The 17782-nt window shown below is 39.0% G+C and overlaps 1 protein-coding gene across 5 annotated transcripts in view; it reads right to left on the bottom strand.

Moving 5' to 3' along the window:
• SNAP91 (synaptosome associated protein 91) overlaps positions 1 to 17782 on the bottom strand; it is a 69767-nt gene that overhangs the window by 43114 nt on the left and 8871 nt on the right. For all 5 annotated transcript variants that reach the window (XM_048934865.1, XM_048934869.1, XM_048934866.1 and 2 more), the window contains exons 3-7: positions 7168 to 7310; positions 5963 to 6038; positions 4282 to 4384; positions 2374 to 2467; positions 1070 to 1181 (exon numbers count right to left, since the gene is read on the bottom strand). In XM_048934865.1, coding sequence (XP_048790822.1) covers positions 1070 to 1181; positions 2374 to 2467; positions 4282 to 4384; positions 5963 to 6038; positions 7168 to 7310 — 528 coding nt within the window. The remainder of the gene's footprint in view (positions 1 to 1069; positions 1182 to 2373; positions 2468 to 4281; positions 4385 to 5962; positions 6039 to 7167; positions 7311 to 17782) is intronic.

Below are 17782 nucleotides of genomic sequence, written 5' to 3' on the forward strand. Positions count from 1 at the left end.
AAAGAACTCCAAAGGACACTGCAAAGAACACCTTCCTGCTGAAGTAATTCCTTAAAGTTGGTCTGTGTCCATTAATAAGCACAACTGCCACATATTTCAACTGAATTTACACTTTTAGTAGCAGTAGACAGTGAAATCTCAACTCAACTGTTATGCTCAACACACTTTTATCTGTCTCATCAGCTTCCATGTCTATAGTTTCAGTCAAAATACCTGGGACTTTTATGAATTATCATTAGAAAGTTTTACAACATGGATACAAGACCAGTGTTTGAGCTTTACAATCCAGGAATCTCTTTTTGCCAGTGTAATTTTTACAACTTCTCAGATTCTTCCTTTTCTAGTTGCAGCCACAGATTTTAGTCAGTTACACTGGCTGAGTGATCTCAGTTTCTATCTTTGTAGACCAGCTGAAGTGCTCAGAGGTTTCAGTAGTGGAACCTTATTTTCTACGTCAGTTGTATTTCCTGCAGTTTAAGGCAAATCCCAGTTTTAGCATTCATAACAAAGCCACCAGCAAAACCTTAACAAAGGTTAAGGTGTGTTACGCTGTTGCTTACATCCAGCTTTCTGAGCATTTCTAAACATGTTTGCAACCTTGCACAGGGCTTGTAGGTTGACTCTAAGTAAGTCTCTAGAGAAGATCCAGCTTTGGCCTTTCAGACAGATCAAGAATGTTATACAGGAGGATATTACTTCAGGTAAGGCACAGCATATTTAACCAAAAGAATAATCTGGATAAAAAAAAACAAATAGCAAAAGCTGTTTTGCTAGCCTTATTGGACATATTATGCAGTCTCTCACAGCACTATATATTTCTTTACATACAGAAATGCTTTTTAAATAAACTGTACAATTCTAACAGCGTATCAAAACCTAGCCTCAGATGAACTAAGATCATAGGTTATGGCTTATAGTCATCTCTCACTTCTCACTTCAAAATAGAATGGAGAAGAATAATTATCATTTAAATTAAAGTTAAGTAAAACATAAAAAAGGAGTTTCAAATCTGCTTCAGGTTTTGTTTATTTGCTCATAGTATGTAAAATATCAACGCTGGCTTACTTACCTAGTAAGTTAATAACACCATCATTGTAGCACGCAAAAAGTTTGATAAGATCTTTAAACAGAAGCATGAATGCAGCATTTATGACACCATTTGTCAGTTCATTTGGATGAACCTACAAATAAAATAAGAGTCAGTTACAATATATTTATTGAATGCAAGCAGCAGTTTTAGCTAGTACCATATATCTGATGCTGTTACAGATGGGATCAAGCACTGAATACAAATTTACATAGAAAAAAACTAAACAGAGGTTGTTTCTGTTTCAGTTAATAGACCACAGGTTGCTTTTTTCACTTCAACACAAACCATTATAACAGAAGAGTACTCCTATCAACTCTTACCCCTGACTCCTTCACAAACAGGTAGAATGCAGAGACATTAAAAAAAGCTTTAATGAAACTGGACCAAAGGCATCAGCTCATAACAGTGCTTAACAAAGCTTCAGTAGCCTCCTAGGTAATACAGTTAGATTAATGTAGTCAAGACTCTCTCAGTTCTCATATTAACTTGGGCAGAAAATAACTGCTTGTATAAAGGAAAAAAAACCTCTTTGTAGACCACCATCATAATTCCTAAGCTGCTTGAGAAACAACCTTAGCGAAACTGTGTAGTTCTAAGGCTTTCATCTGAAAGCTGGAGTGGGCCTTGTCTTCCACCTGGGAACGTGTCCTTTCACTCACCAAGAACAGAACAACTTCAAGATTGATTCCTTCAACGATCTCTCTGCAATACTATAGTGTACCTCCTATAATTGACTCCTGGTTTTATCCTTAAAGCAGATAAATAACCCCATCAACATTAACAATGCTATAAATATACTGAAGACACATTTCAATGAATAGACTAGATTAAAGTTAATCAGCTCACTTACAACTGAAAACTAGATGAAGGTTTTAAGGAGTGAAACAATGCACATGTGGTAACTTAATGTTTTCTTCTTTCCCCTCTAATAGAAGCTGATTACCAGAAGAAAGAAAAAAGATTTTTCAGTCTCCTTTTTTGTTCCATTTCTTTCCCTCACTGATGCAAGAGATGAAAGTTCACACTCTCAATCAAAATTCCTAAACAGCCCTCATTTCCCATTCTGTTCCTCTAAAAAAAAAAACAAACACCTGCATTTAGGCATATAGGAAAGTACCACTTTTCACCTCAGTCTGCCTCAGCGGGACACTGAAATTGGATTTTTTTGCTCACATACTGGGAACATTAAGTAAAGCATTACCTACAATGTGAAATGTGTTAATTACAGTGCAGCATTTTAAATCACTGCCTAGTGTTAAAGCTGGGTCAGCTTCAATACGTACATCAAATTCAAGTAGTGCATCAATTTGTGCCTGTAGTATGGGCATACTCTTCAGCAACTTTTCAGGAGCCATTGTCCTCATTACACCATCAGCTCTGCAAGAGAGAATACAGATTAGAAGCCATGGTGTTTCCTCTTCCTCTCCTCAAACCTATCTGCTGCCTAAACTTAAGCTTAAAGCTGCTTAAGAGTTTGAATAACTTGACAAGAAATAACTGCTGTGGAAGTGCTCAGAGAATTGATAGTGCTTGTGCATTAACTTTGTTATGAATAACTAATGAACATTTATTGCTAAGAGTACTTTTTAATGATATATCTATGGTCACTGAAGACAAAAAATACTTCTACAGGCTGCTTTTTTTCCCATCAAATACCACAATATATGCATGTCAATAACTTAAATTGGGCAATTGTTGCTAAGAGCTTCTTACATTAGCACACTTTCCTCTATTAATTCTATTGCTCCTTCATAACAATATTACTGATCTTGAACTGTCTTAGTGGTGCTGGCCTTTTATTCCACTTGGATAACTTAGCAGTCATGGATGTGTAGCACTTCTTATTTGCAGCTCAGAGGCTTAGAGTAGTCTTCACATACACTGATTTTTATTGCTAAATACCCAAATGCACTCAACAACTGTTAGGTATTGACCCATTCTGATCACTGATAGGTATGGTGTCTCCTCTTTGCAAATGCATGTCAGCATTCCTACTCATTTTATGTTACTCTCTGAGGCACCTTGAGAACCAGAAACAAAATGAACAGGAAGGCTCTCCAGAAACACATAACAGTGCAGAAATTGAAGGATGTCTAGCAACCCAAACTTACATTTATGTAACTTGAAGCATTTTAAAGTACCACATGTCAAAGGAAACTTAGGACTGCTGGATCAAAGTGGTCTGCTGGATCAAAGCCTACCTGTAATACCAATCCCACTAGCTATTATCCTTCATGTCACAAAGTTCTTAATGATTCATATTCCAGATGGGTTCAAGAGATTACTCTGGTCCGCATTACTGGAATGGCATGAAGCCACACAGCAAAAACAGTTACAGTAGGCCTTAGACTGTCTCCTAGTTTAAAACAGCAGGAGAGGAAAACCAAGCAATGATGTCTGCATTAGCAGCCCAAAGCTGCACACTACACTAAAACTGCTGGAGCAATCCTGTATGTAACTCATAATTTAAATAAATATCTTTAGTATGCAGTCAACAAAACTGCATATGCAGTGGGTGTTAAGACACTTGCAGTGTAGCTAATGCTTCAAAAGATAATCTGAAGCTATGGATCACCCAGTTAGAGACCAAAAGAATATTCTGACAGATACCAACTCACTACTCTGAGTATGGTTAAACTATTTTCCGTGCCATATCACACTTCTTTTTTTTTAAACCACAACTTTCGCAGGAAAAACAACTCAGCAGTTTACAGCCTTGTTCTGATTGGTTCACGACTGTTTGCTATGTAGCCCACTCAGAATTTTATGTATTCAGTTGAATTTTCCTTTGTAATACGTCATCTTTCTTACGGAAATTATCTGGAGAGTAATGAAACATCCTAAATATAGATTCAGAGCATTTCCTTCTAAAAATTCTAAATGCAGTTTCCCTGCAGCACAATTTAATAAGAGCCTGATTTAATACCTAGCACTAAAAGCTCCCAGTTCCGCAGGGCATCTTAGGGCAGTCTTCAATATTTGCCTTAGTACCCACAGTCTTTCCTCTTTGCCTTGTGTAATTTTAATCAATTACAAATGCCTAAGAAATTCAGCCATTTTGGTGTCTCATTGGGGCTAAACAAAAAAGTGAAGAATGAAGTCATTAAGAAAATAAAATTAAGCATAATGCCAAAAGCAGATTTTTACGGGTCAGGCAATCCAATCAGTTTACATATCTAAATTTTGCTTACCCTTTCTTCACTCTTGCAAAGTCAAATGCCATTTGTCTGTAGGAAAACGCTTTTTCATTCAAGTATCTGCTATATCGCCTTATAAAGGCGGACATGTCATAACCTGTGCAAAAAAAAAAAATCATGTTTAATTTTGCATTGTATGACATCTTCTTGCTTCTGAAGAAAGAAACCAGCAGTGTAGCACCAAAGCAATCTACTGCTACTCTCTACTACAAACTGATGCACCCAATTCACAAATGGGTGGTTCCTGCGGAAACCCGCCAGTGGCTCCACCACAGTTATGGGGTGACACTACATAGAGGTGAAATTAGTTATCTCTCTGCAAACATGAAAAAAGCCAGTTTAACAGAAAGTTTGTGCTTAACTGTTACACATTTTCCAAGATAAAGATTTATCTCAAATGAAAATTCCCATTGATGAAGTTTTTACACCTGAGATCTTCAAGGTACATGATTGTGCAAAAAGCCTCAAATTTCAATGACATTCCAATCTAGAAAATTTCTAAACAGAATTACAGTGTAACCTTCTTCTTTTTCTCATGAAGTTTCTTCTTTAAATTACTGAAATGTGTACAGAAAGTAACTGATTGTCCTCTTCAGTATTGGCCCCTTTTTTGTTACCTTCCTTAAAATCCACATTCCACAACTTCATAATCACATGCATTTTTCCTTTCCAATACTAAGTATCTCTGCAAACTCAGGTTTATTACTACAATTCCTGATGCCATATCGTCTATGACACAGTGATGTGCTAACTGTGAAACTCCAATTGAAGTTTAAAGAGCAGCAATGTACACAAAAGCATGCATTGGACACAATACACATTTGCTAAATACCACTACCACTGAATGTGAAAACCCTGTTTCAGCTTGACAAACAGAGGTTTACTATTCTGGGGCTTTGTTCTTGCCCTTTTTTTTTTTTTTTTATCATTTCTAAAAGATGGTCAAGTCTTTTTGGTGTCACATGCCTCCAATAAGAGATGGACAAACTTGGTATTGCTTTATTTTGCCTATTACTTTAGAAACCATGCATTCTGCATACGTTCTACTAATATCCGTAACAGTTGAAGAACTATGTTTTCCTGTTCTCTAGAACAGCCACCATCAAACAAGCTTTTCCCTCTTTAAGTGAAATAAACAAGAAGATTCACTATTAATTCAAAACTAAACTAGAAAAGCACACTAGACAAACTTCAGAGGAAGCAAGTACTTAATTTCTTCCTTGAGCCTTTTAAGTTCACTATTCAAAACAGATCTAAATAATTCCTCTGGTGTCGTTTTTTGGTTTGTTTATTTGCAAACAAAAGACTTATGGACAAATATTAAAAAGCACTGTGTCCCTAAACTAACTACGATTTGGGACTGAGTAAAATACAAAAAACCATTATATAATAAGTTGCTCATTTTGTCTTTGACTCACAGAGGAGTTAAGCGGATAGCATCCAGCACTTTTTATGGAATTTTATAGTTTTTGAATGAGGATTTTGCAGGAACTGAGAAACACTGTTTTGAAATGATCTTGCAGCTCTTATTTCACTTGAGCTCCTGTATTAAGTACTTCTAAAAATGTACAACTGAAGCCTTTTAACATTATTTGCTTCTTATGAATGGAGAAGTAAATTAACAATAGTATCTTATATAAGATCTTATTAAGGTAACAGACAAGAATAGGCTTACCATGAGATCCACTTTTGTCCAGAAAATTGCTCAGATTGAACAATGTGTTTCTAGATGCCAGGTACTGAATGAATCTCTGCAACACAAAGTTATTTCTTATCACAGGCTATATCTGCAGACTTTCTACCTCCTAGCAAGAAGATTACTAGCCTAGTACCAGTAAACACACATGAAAACCCAGATTTTTGTGGTAGCCTACTGTATTTTTCTCAAAAACTTTTCCACCAATTAAGATTAATTATATTTAGCCTGAATCTCTACTGAATATCTTAATGCATAGGATACGTAAAAATAGATTTTATACAAAATATCAATGAAGAGGAAGGAGCAGTAAGAATAGCTAAGATTTATTTGCTTGCAAAACAGCATGTCCCAACTTCTTGAACCACCAGCCCTCAGTTTCAGCCAAGCTGAGGGCCTAAGAACAAGTAGGTCTCACACTGAGAACCAGGGCCAACAGACTGAAACAATTGCGGAAAACAAATCAGTGTTGGCCCAAAGTTGGAACAAAAACATACAACAGGAGGAAAAAGTTTACGCTGCAGCACCAAATAAGTTCATTGCAAAAAGATACTTTATACATTGCCAGGAAGGAGCTGTTTTACAATCATACTAATGCTTTTAGTTTTGCACAGACACATCAATTTAACCAGGTCAATAAAAAGCAACAGCAAAGACAGTACAATCCAGAAAGCTACTGAACTGAATTTACAGGTCTAGGAAGAGTTTAACAGTCACACTGAAAGGGCTATTTGGATGGTGCTACACACAAGACTTTGATGGTGCTACACAACAACTTTGATTCTCTAATGTCTTCCAAGCCATAAAAGGCCATTAATAGCAGAACCTTTTACTACACACATGAGATGGGCCATCAAGAATGCAAAAACAGCATCAGAGCTTCTCCTTAGGTTTTGTTCATCATAACAGAAGCACCAAGTAGTCTTTAATTCTGCATAGCTCTATGTTCAGAGAGCACATCAATTCTGTCACAATATTGAGGCATGCTGTTCTTTGCTCTAACTCTGTAGTTATATAAATGAGAATGCAGATAATCAGCAGGCCTCTCCAACTTAAACTATAATGCTAAAGGTAAGTTTGGAAGCTTGCTTGTCATAAATAACTATTCTTGCCCTTTTTTCTCAGGTCCTTGGTGGCTCTGAGAGATATCTTTCCAAAACTAACATTGTAAGCTTTCCGCTTACCTCGTTGCCATGAACCATGAGATGATGCGTAGTAACTAAGGCTTTGAATACAACCACCCAGCTACTATTTGTTGCTCGCTCAAACAGTGTATCAGCCATCTGAGGAATATTCACATTTGTTTCATTAGTTGCTTGGATCAAGTCTGTAGGAGAGATAAAAGGGAAGTTTTAGGTGCTACAAATAAGACAAGTAAGTTTGCAGCATGGCCAAGCTCTCGGATCACCAAGCTGCAGGCCGTGGCAGTGACAAACTGCAGATCCAGTGCTTAAGCAGCAAATAAAAAAAAATAAAAAAATTAAAAAAACAGAATATCTTTGAGGCTAGAGTGGTACAAGCTGACAGTGATGCCATCTGGCTCTCCTTTCCAACAACTGTGTCCTGAGCTATGCCTCAGCCCTTCCCCATCTTTATCCCAAATGACTGTGGAGTACAGAACACTACGTGACTGCTGCTTGTGGGTTTACAAGGTAATTGTGGCAGTTCATTTTTCTGGGTCAGTTTAATAAGTATTACCAAATTTTTTGCTAACAGATAGTATGTCAAGCACACTGAATCTAGCCATATCACCAGAAACAGATACTCTAGCCATCTCAGAGGTTAGAATTTCATCAGCATGCTACAGCACAACTTCTAGAGTCTTTATGTACCTCTAGAGCAAAAGAATACACTCAGACATGCCTGAAGACCTTTTCAGCATCAGAATAGAAAGCAAAGATGGATATGAGCTTCTATTAAAGCACGAGTCCTCTGCATGCAACTAGACATTACATGGAAGAAATAAGATACCAGTGTATTCAGAGAAAGGGAACAAAAAGACATGGCTTTGGATCTTGTACATTAGAAAGGTGCATACTTGCACATGGCTGTACCAGAAATTAAGATAAATACTTAATCACAAGCAGTAGAGCAGCAGCTTTCCACTAGCATCTCTATCCCACATCTACTATTAGGATCTTTGATTTACTATGTTACTACAGATACTTGGTGGGTATCTGGCAATGACTGTTTACAAACTGTTACCTAGTTTTGGGAACACAATGGGAAACTGCATACCACAACTGCATGACTTGAGCCTGTGCACTGCCAGCCACAGTCCTGGCAAGAGAAGACTTGACATTACAAACGCAGTGCAAAACACTGAGGGGGGCTGAGAGGTGGGGCTGAGACTTAACCTTTGAAGACCTACATAAAATAAGTTAAAAATTAAAAAGCTTAACTCCTAGACTAATCAGTGTCTGTTACTAATGAAAATGTTCCTATTTTCCTTTCCCTGGGATGGCAGTAACCATTGTTAATGATCTCCCACATATTTCTCCCCTCCCTGCCCCCAACTAGAAATCCTCACCTCGCTATTCAAGTCATTCAGTGACAACAGATGTTCTTCCTTAGAAGCAGAGTGCAATTGTGTGACTGATCCTTGTACACCTCAACTACGTGAATCTGTTGCAAACTCTTCAGTACTTCAGCACAGTAGTACTTGTGTTAGCAATTGTCTTTTTCAATGAAAACAGAAATTGCAATTTGTCAGTTTCCTGACTATGGAGTGACTTGTTTGCAGCCACAGATAAGCAAAGTTCAGCTTTAAAGTGTTTGTTCATTTTTCTGTGTATATTTTGTTTATTTGGAGCACCTTCTGAAACATGCAGTTAACTTCTACAGCCTCAGTAATCCTACCCTTGAAGGAAGCAGCTCTGCAGTCTATTACGGCAGTAAAGACACACTACTGAATGAAAGCAATCCAGGCTCACAATTTTCGTTGATCTTGCTGTAACAACAGGCTAATAATCTTCTATAATGTAATGCTGATTAATGCATTACAGAAGACTTCAGTCAGTAAATGCCTAAAAGCAAGTCACAATCTCCTTGCTGTCTGTTCACTGCATTCAGAAGTTTTATTTCAGACAAGCATTTGCCTTTCTCACAAGGGAGACATGCATCACATTTGCAAGCTTTCAGTCTTAAGTTTCAGTGCATAGCTCACTATGGGGAGTGGAGATATACTCTGTGTATTCCATCTGTGGGTGTTAGGTAATGAAACCATGGGGGGTTCCACCCACAGTAGTGCCGTCAGGGCAAGCTGCAATGCACGATCCATATGTGCTGCTGCAGCACTGCTTCTAAGCCACTCAGTCAATTCTGATCCTCTCCCTAGTGCTGGAGGGTACAGCATTACAGTCTGCAGCTCTAAATGTTTTAGGACATGAGTAATTACAGTGTGCTGAGGAGAGAGGTATGATTATATTTAAGCGTACTTCTTTCAGTGAGCAAAAAAGAATTAAACAACACATGAAGATGCTGTGTACCATCTGAGTCAGGAGAACAAAAAACAAATTGAAAAATGGGTGAGTTATCTAGTTAATTTTTCCAGGGCTGGTTTTCATTCAGCTATCATAAACAGAATTAAGGAATTCTTTCCCCAACACTGTAAAGCCTCCTCTTAATTAAGAATTGTCAGCGTCTGGCGCCGCTGACAAGCACAGCTGAATTTATAGAACTCAAGAGTTTGTTTAGTGGCTAATTGGAATTTCAAGACAAGAATCAGCTGAACTAATTTGCTTTCAGCAACCTTGGGAAGAACAGGTATGAGGAAAAAGAAAACACAATTAAAAAAATCTAGAAGCTACATTTTTTATAAGACACTCTAATGGAGATATTTACTAGACAGAAGTCACAGGTGGATTTGTTAACATGAAAGAGATAATAAAAACTATTGGATGTAGAACAGCACACTAGAAGCAATATTAAATAGTCCTGCAATGTTGATTCTGTCTGCTATACAGAGAAGTAGGATGAATGAGGATTAAAGATACCTTCATGATGAATTTTCTATTACTGCGGGCATACATATCAAGTACACTGACAGCTGATTCCCAATCCCAGAAACTAAGTTCAGATGGAAGTTACATAGTAAAAAAAATTGGAATTCTACAGCAATCACAGAAGTGCTTTCAGTGATACTCTCGCAAAATCACTGAAGAGTGAAGACCTATATCCTTCACTTGAATTAATTTGCTTACTGCAAAGGACTGAATTACCATTGCCAAATCACAGTACATGACTTATATTTCTTTTCTTCACATCTTGCTAGCTGATATTTTAACACTCAGTCAGTGTAGAGATCCTTTTTTAAATTATACATTTCATTTGGAGTTGAATATACTTTTCCAGTTAAGTCTTCAGATGAAAATTTAATATACAAAAGAAAAAAAATCATAAGAAAGGATAGCAATTGTTCTACATCAAAACTTAAATCTAAACACTAGCCTTTAAACTCTTTGACTAGACCACTTTTTGACCCAGTCTTGGGATATGTGCAGTTTATTCAGGTAAGAGAAGCAAGTCCAGAGTATGATCAGAAACAGGGTGGCCAACAGGGCAAGTGAGGGAATTATCCCCTTCCGCTCTGCCCTCCTGAGTGTGTGTACTGTACTGTGCCCAGACCTGGGGCTCCCAGTACAGGTAGGATGTGGAAATGTTGAAGAGGGTCCAGAGAAGGTCACAGTGATGACCAAAGGTCTGGAGCACCTCTCCAATGAAGAAAGGTTGAGGAGGCTGGAGAAGAGAAGGCTTCTCTTCTCCATTGTGGCCTTCCAGTACTTGAAGGGAGTTTACAAGCGGGAGGGAGACTATCTTGTTGCACAGCCTGATAGTTACAGTACAAGGGGGAATGGCTTTAAACTAAAAGAGAGTAGATTTCAGTTAGATTTTAGGAATAAATTTTTTACTTTTTCAGGAGATGAGGCACTGGCACAGCTGCCCAGAGAAGCTGCAGATGCCCCATCCCTGGAGGCATCCAAGCTCAGTTTGGATAATGCCTTGGGCAGTCTGATCTACTGGCTAGCAACCCTGCCTACAGCAGGGGGTTGGAACTTTAAGGATCCTTCCAACCCAAGTTCTGTGATCCTATGACTGCTGCATCTTATCCAGTGCACTTTCATACAATCTCTACCCTTCCTTCCCCACCACAACAAGGCTTTAAATTATATGGGAAAAAAAAAAATCAAAAACCCTATTCCATTAACAATATTAAATAAGTTGCATTCAATTTTTGTCCTTTTCAGAGGACCAAGTGCAGCTCCTTTGGAAAGGAGAACACATAAACCACTGCCAGGCAGTGTTCTACTAGATTTGAAAAGGTGCAGCCCTAAGTTGCTTAGTTTTTCTAACTACTAAAAATGCAGAAGATGTGTGATATACTGTCTTAAAAGAATTCTTGTCACAAGTAATTGCAAGTTCCATCAACTATGTATATTTTCTACTTAAAATTAAAGTGCCCAAAATGTATTGCTCCACTGACCATGGGAGAATGTTTTACCTTTACTGTTTACATTTGAATTCTCTCCTTGAAAGTAATAAAACAGAAAGATGCCATTCAGGCCAGACCATGGCAACAGCAGATTGGTCAAGTGCCTTCATGGTAGGAAAAGCCACAACGACTCAGAATAAAATCGTCTTCCTTCTTCAAAGAAGTAGGAAGCTCACTCTTGAACCCCATTCGTACAGAATTCACTTTAATTTAAATGCCAAAGAATTTGTCTCAGGTAAGTAGACAGGTTCAGTAAGCAAAGGGAAAGAGGAGAAATCTCTGCCCCCATGCTCCCTTCCTCTTTCTTGAATGCCAATGGCATGACTCTACATCTACATCTACAGCTAGTTCAATAAATACATACACTTTTCCAAAGACAAATACTGAAGAGTTTTCATTGTTTCAGTAGGAAACATCAAGTTATTCTGGAGCTGAACACATTACTTCAGCATTTTAAGGACTTACACAAATAGCAGCTGAGCAACACATCGCCTTGTACTACATTTCTCAGGCAGCTTTTGATAGTTTAAAATATACAAAATGCCACTTGCATTTGGTGGACATCAAGTGATAAGGTTAGTTCACAAAAGTAGTTGCCTTGGAGAAATGCCATTCCACAGCCTATCTTAGTATGGCATACTGGAAAAAAAAAAGTACTGCCATTAGAAGGAGAATGCCTTCTGTTAACCACTTGACCAATAACTTTTTGCAATAAAAATAATTTTTGTCACATATGGCAACACTCATACCTCATTCTACAAGTCACCTCCTTCACCAGTTCAAATCTTAACCAAAATGCACATTCAGTTAGAGAAGGAAAACAAAGCCACAGGCATCAGCCAATCTTCTCCCAAGCCTTCAAAGCATTTATTTGATTTCCTGTAAAGTATAAAATTGTTCACTCAATCCATGCAAGCATTAAAGCCATCAACCCATTGGTCACTGTACTGCACTATACAGAGTCCTAGATCTTGCACAATACAGAGAAACAAATTTAGAGGGAATGTACTGTTGCAAGATAATTTCTGAGAAGGATAAAAGCAAGCAAATTTTCTGTTGTAAGTTTACTGCTGTAACTGAATACCAGGACTCCAGCTGTGGCCTGTGATTATCCTTCCACGAGAGTGAACAACGCCTAACATTAAGCGTTGGTTATATCAATTTGTAACTCCTATCACTCGGCTGTTTACTGGACTATCAATAACCACTAGCAGCAGCTTTCAGCAAGAACACCACAAATACACAATCCTTCCTTTTCCAGTCTGTTTGCCACATCAGTATGGGGTCATCTGCTGTAATTTCTGCCCTCCAGCATTTTATAATTAGCCTTTACATGTGGTGATGTAAAAATCCAATCATACCTGGCAGAAAGTGGTAATCAATAGAGGCATGGTTCACAAGATGTTTGAGTTGCTACACTGCTGTCATTTTTACGCTGAGAAGAACAAATTCCCTTTAGTGCTCTCTACCCTCAGATGATCTGTCTTCCTCAGAAAAAGCATTTGCTTTGAAAAAGACTGTAGAAGTGTAACTTACACTAGACCAAAAGAGCAGTTTGTAATTCCACTACAAATTGGAATTAGCCTTGAAATACATTGGAAGGAGCCTGATGTTTTAGCTGCATTACTTAGCTTCTATGTACTGAAAGATTAAAAACCCAGGGTGAAGATCAGACAACATACAAGCAACTTCAGTGCTATGTATATTAGCTATTGATGAATGCTAGAAAAGGGTCAGCTGAGTAGGCAGCCCAAGTGGCTGACAGGCGTAGTATTCAATATCCAGGCCATGTGTTCTCAGCTGCTTCAGTGGGATTCTCATTGGAGTCCAGCTACTTCATCAGTGTGTGTCACATGATGATATATAACCTTCAGTATAACACCAGAAAATAAAACAAGACCAGAGTCCTCATACTCCACTGAACAGACATGCCACCAGCAGCTGAAAATGGGATGAAATTCTGAACTGCAAATGAAATGCTCACAACTATGCAGTCTTGTTGGAAACTTGGGCATACCTAAAGGAAATGGATACCAAGTGTGATGCAAACCTGCCCATGTAGTCAATGCAACAGCATGCAACTCTCCTCGAGGCACACTGAAGCATAGCTGCATCAGCAAGTAATTTTTAACACTGATGGAATCATTTCAATCCATTTTGTCTCACATCTGTAATGCAACAAATAAAAAGACAGCAAGACTTTCTAAAAGCAGGAGGCTGCCTCACATGTGAGTGCTGTGCCTTAAAAGAGGTTTTACAAAGCTGACAGATATCCTTTAGGATTAGAAGGAGCAACCTCTCTGTGCTAAAAGAACAAATACAACAAGATGAAACTAAACATTCAGTTCCCTGAAGATCATTCCCTTGCATCACAGCAGTTCAACAAGAATCTTCTGCTTCTGCAAGTTGAAGCTTTTCACATACTGCACATCTCTCAATGCTAAAAAAAGAAAAAAAGAAAATAAAATTGCTAATCTCAATGGAATATCCACCTGAGAGGAGGAGGATGCAGTTAGGACTACTAGCATTTAAAATAAACTGACAGCAGTAAGTTGCTATCTAACAGTTCAAAGCCACCACCATATCTGGAAGATGCACTTGCCACCGGCAGTGGAAGTCTCATATCAAGTACTGAGGAGTGGGAAAGTTGGAATCTGTCATGCTGGTTTAAATCCAGACAACAAACCTTCATGCAGAGGCAGATCTCTAGACTGAAATACCAAGAAGTGTCAATTAAACTCCCGTGCACACTGTGGAGTTGAGTTTTTGAAAGGTAACTTTTCATAATACTGCCTAAGCATTTTCCAGCTTCTAAGCAAACAACAGGAAGTTCTTTGCTCTCACCTATGGTAAACACTGTAACTTTTGCCTGGTAATATTCCCACCATTCACAAATAACAGAAGAGTATTTGCATAAAGCTAAGCATAACCAGAGAGACTCACCATGGCTTAGAATGAAGAAACACACCAGAAAGTCACAGGCAAGGTTCACGTATGAAAATTGTGCTCTGTTTCAGAAGCTAGAAATGAACCATTGACTCATGATAAATTGTACTTGTTTTCAAATACTGGCACATGAGATATGCTGACTGAGATAAGCTTCCTCTGGCTTGCTGCCCCTTAGCAGAATGTACGTTCCCCTGTAAACACATTTAGATGAGGCTATAAAACTTGGATTAAGAGCTACAGGCACTATGACTGCACTGTGGATTCCAGAGTTACGCAGTAAGATCCAAACCCAAGTCTCCATATGATAAGGTTGGGTTTAAAAACTCCAGGGTTGCTAAAGAACTGATGTAATGATTTCTTAAAGTTGGTGTCTATATTCAACCTCTATATAATGAGAAACAGCAGCTTTCAGAGCCAGGAAACAGGCCAGCTGGCTTCCCCCTTTCATACAAGTCCCACACTCTCTAAAATGAGAAGTGAAAGAAAGAGTTCCTTTAAAAGCAATTTGAACTCCCACTTAAGTGCATCTATAAGGGCTCTGTTAATTACATGTAAAGATGCATGCTCTAGCTAGTGAAGTCTTGCATCATGGGAAGATCACTGTCCCATGTTGAGGACCTCCACACAAACTTGTTGACTTGAATAAATTGTAAGAGTGTGGGCGACAAGTCACTATGTTTTATTCATGTTTTGAGCAATCATGTCTTCCTCTCATTTCTACAGAGTACCATTTTAGAACATTCTGTAAACTATCAGACTTAAGAGATACAAAGAAATTATGCCAAAGGCACTGAGAGCCTGCCAGTCTCTGCAGGCTAACAGCTGACCATCTGCTATGGAAGCATCCACTGCCGTTATGTCATCCATGTCATCCATGCTCATGCCAAGTCGAGATCCAGTTTGAAGCAATCAAGTCTACTGTCAGTAGTCATGCCACAGTTTGTCCTGCCTCTGTAACAGAGTGCAAAGTTTACAATACTTTCTTGAAAGGACATGTTTCTCTGGTCTTTTAAAGAGATGGTAGAACAATCTTAGCTCAAGTAGACACCAGCGTCTTTGAATCTGCCCTTATCAGTGTTTCACATTTCAGCTATAACCTCATCTCCTAAACAGCTAGGGAAGGGGAAAACAAACAAACGAACCCATGCCTTCTTTTTCATTCCTTCTTTAAAGATATAAAACCACCTTGGCAAAACACAGCTGAATCATTTTTTAGAGCTCTATGGCCCAATTACAGCACTGGGAGCTCCTGCCAACCCACCATCTACCTGTGCTAATTTTGTGTATCAGCTTGCAACTGAAAAAAAGGGTTGATTGTCACCAGTTAGCCTCAAGCTGCAGATGCATCCTGGCATTAACTTGCAATTCTCAGTTCATATTAAAAGCACAGTATACCTTTTGGTGGCCTTCAACCATGACCATGCTTGTGTACTCATACCATCCCACTCCCCCCACCCCAAAGCAAGAAATATCATACACTTTTGATTTTTATCAATGGCTAGGAAATAGACTCTAGCAAAGGCAATCAACTGACACAATGCCTCAGCTCAAATGGCCAAATTACATGTTACAAAAATACACAACATTAGCATGACATCGGGACGTCTCAGCATACAATTCCTTTCATTAAACTAGAATGAGATATAGATACAATCTAAAAAAAAAGCATGAAATCACATTACCCTGGACAGGGAGGAAGAACAGGAGGGTATTTAGACTTGGTTAGTCTGGAAGTCAGTAGTAATAAAGTATGCTGTCTACTGTGCCTACTAATAAGCTGTAAACATTAGATGCCCTGTGGACTCTACCATTTGCCAGCAGCAAAGAAAACACCGTATTCCATGTATATTCGCAGTGATATGGTCAAGTCTTGAAGGCTGACATCCAATACCACCTGTGGAACTAGTTAGGCTGCTGGTATATTGCCTCTCTGATGGACTAAAAGTACTGCAGCAAAAATTAATTTCACAACCTGAAGAGGAGAATTTTTATGAGTGCAAGCAGCCTACTGACTACTAGTCATAAACTGACTGCTAGTTACAAAGCCAGGAGGAGCAACTGACGCACTCAGTGAGACCTGGAGAGCAGCCTTATGAGGTTCAACAAGGGCAAGTATAGAGTTCTACAACTGAGGACGAATAACCATATGCACCAGCACAGGTTAGGGACTGATCCACTGGAAAGGAGCTCAGCAGAGAAGGACCTGGGTGCTTCTGGTGGACAACAGGTTGGCCATGAGCCAGTAGTAGCCCTGTGGCCAAGAAGGCCAATGGTATCCCAGGATGCATTAAAAAAAGCATGCCCAGCAGGCTAGGCAGGTGATCCTCCCCCTCTATTCTGCCCTGGTGAGGCCACATTTGGAATGCTGGGTCCAGTTCTGAGCTTCCCAGCTCAAGAAAGATTGCATTTCTAGAGAGAGAACAGAGGAGGGCTGCAAAGATGACTGAGGGCCTGGAGAATCCCTCTTGAGGGAAAAGGCTGAGAAGGAGACCTGGGACTATCCTGGAGAAGAAAAGACTGAGAGAGTATCTTATCAACGCTTATAAATATCTGAAGGATGGGAGTCAAGTGAGTGGGGCCAGAGTCGTTTCAGCAGTACCCAGTAAGCAATGGCACAACAAGGGACAATGGGCAGAAACTGGTACAAAGGAAGTTCCACACAAACATGAGAAACCTTCTTTATTGCGAGAGTGATGGAGCAGTGGAACAGGCTGCCCAGAGAGCGTGTGGAATCTCCTCTAGAGATACTCAAGACCCACCTTGACACTTTCCTCTACAACATCCAGCAGGGAACCTGCTTTAGCAGGAGGGCTGGATCACATGATCTTCAGAGGTCCCTTCCAACCCGTATAATTCTGTGATTCTATGAACCCACCTTTTCAAAACTTCATACTGTTCTTCAGAATGTTCTGTGATTGAATTAAATACAATCAAAATAGTAATATTAGAAGTATTAAAAACAGTTTTAACAGTCTACCATGTGGCTTGCAAGACTTCAGAAAAAGCAGACATAGCTATACTCCAGAAAGTGACAAGCTAGCCTCTGCCAAGTACTGCCTTCTAACAATTGCCAACATCGCTTTTATTCAGGTTTTGTTCAGGCCATCAAGCCCTCATCCAAGCAAAATTTTGGCCAGTAGGGAAGCTAAGCAACTATGCTGAGTCTGATGAAGTGGGATACTCCAGTGTTCACTTACCAGCTTCACACTGCAATCTTACTGGTACTACTGGCCAAAGCAGAACAAAAATACTGTTGCAAACCCTTTGCTAAGGATCAGTGCCTGCGAAGATCCTAGAAAGGCTTCTTATACCATATTGTTTGAGTTCAGGGTTCAGACTAGTGCTATATTGCTCAGTTT

Source organism: Lagopus muta, chromosome 2, assembly GCF_023343835.1.
Source record: "Lagopus muta isolate bLagMut1 chromosome 2, bLagMut1 primary, whole genome shotgun sequence".
In the NCBI taxonomy this organism is placed as follows: Eukaryota; Metazoa; Chordata; class Aves; order Galliformes; family Phasianidae; genus Lagopus; species Lagopus muta.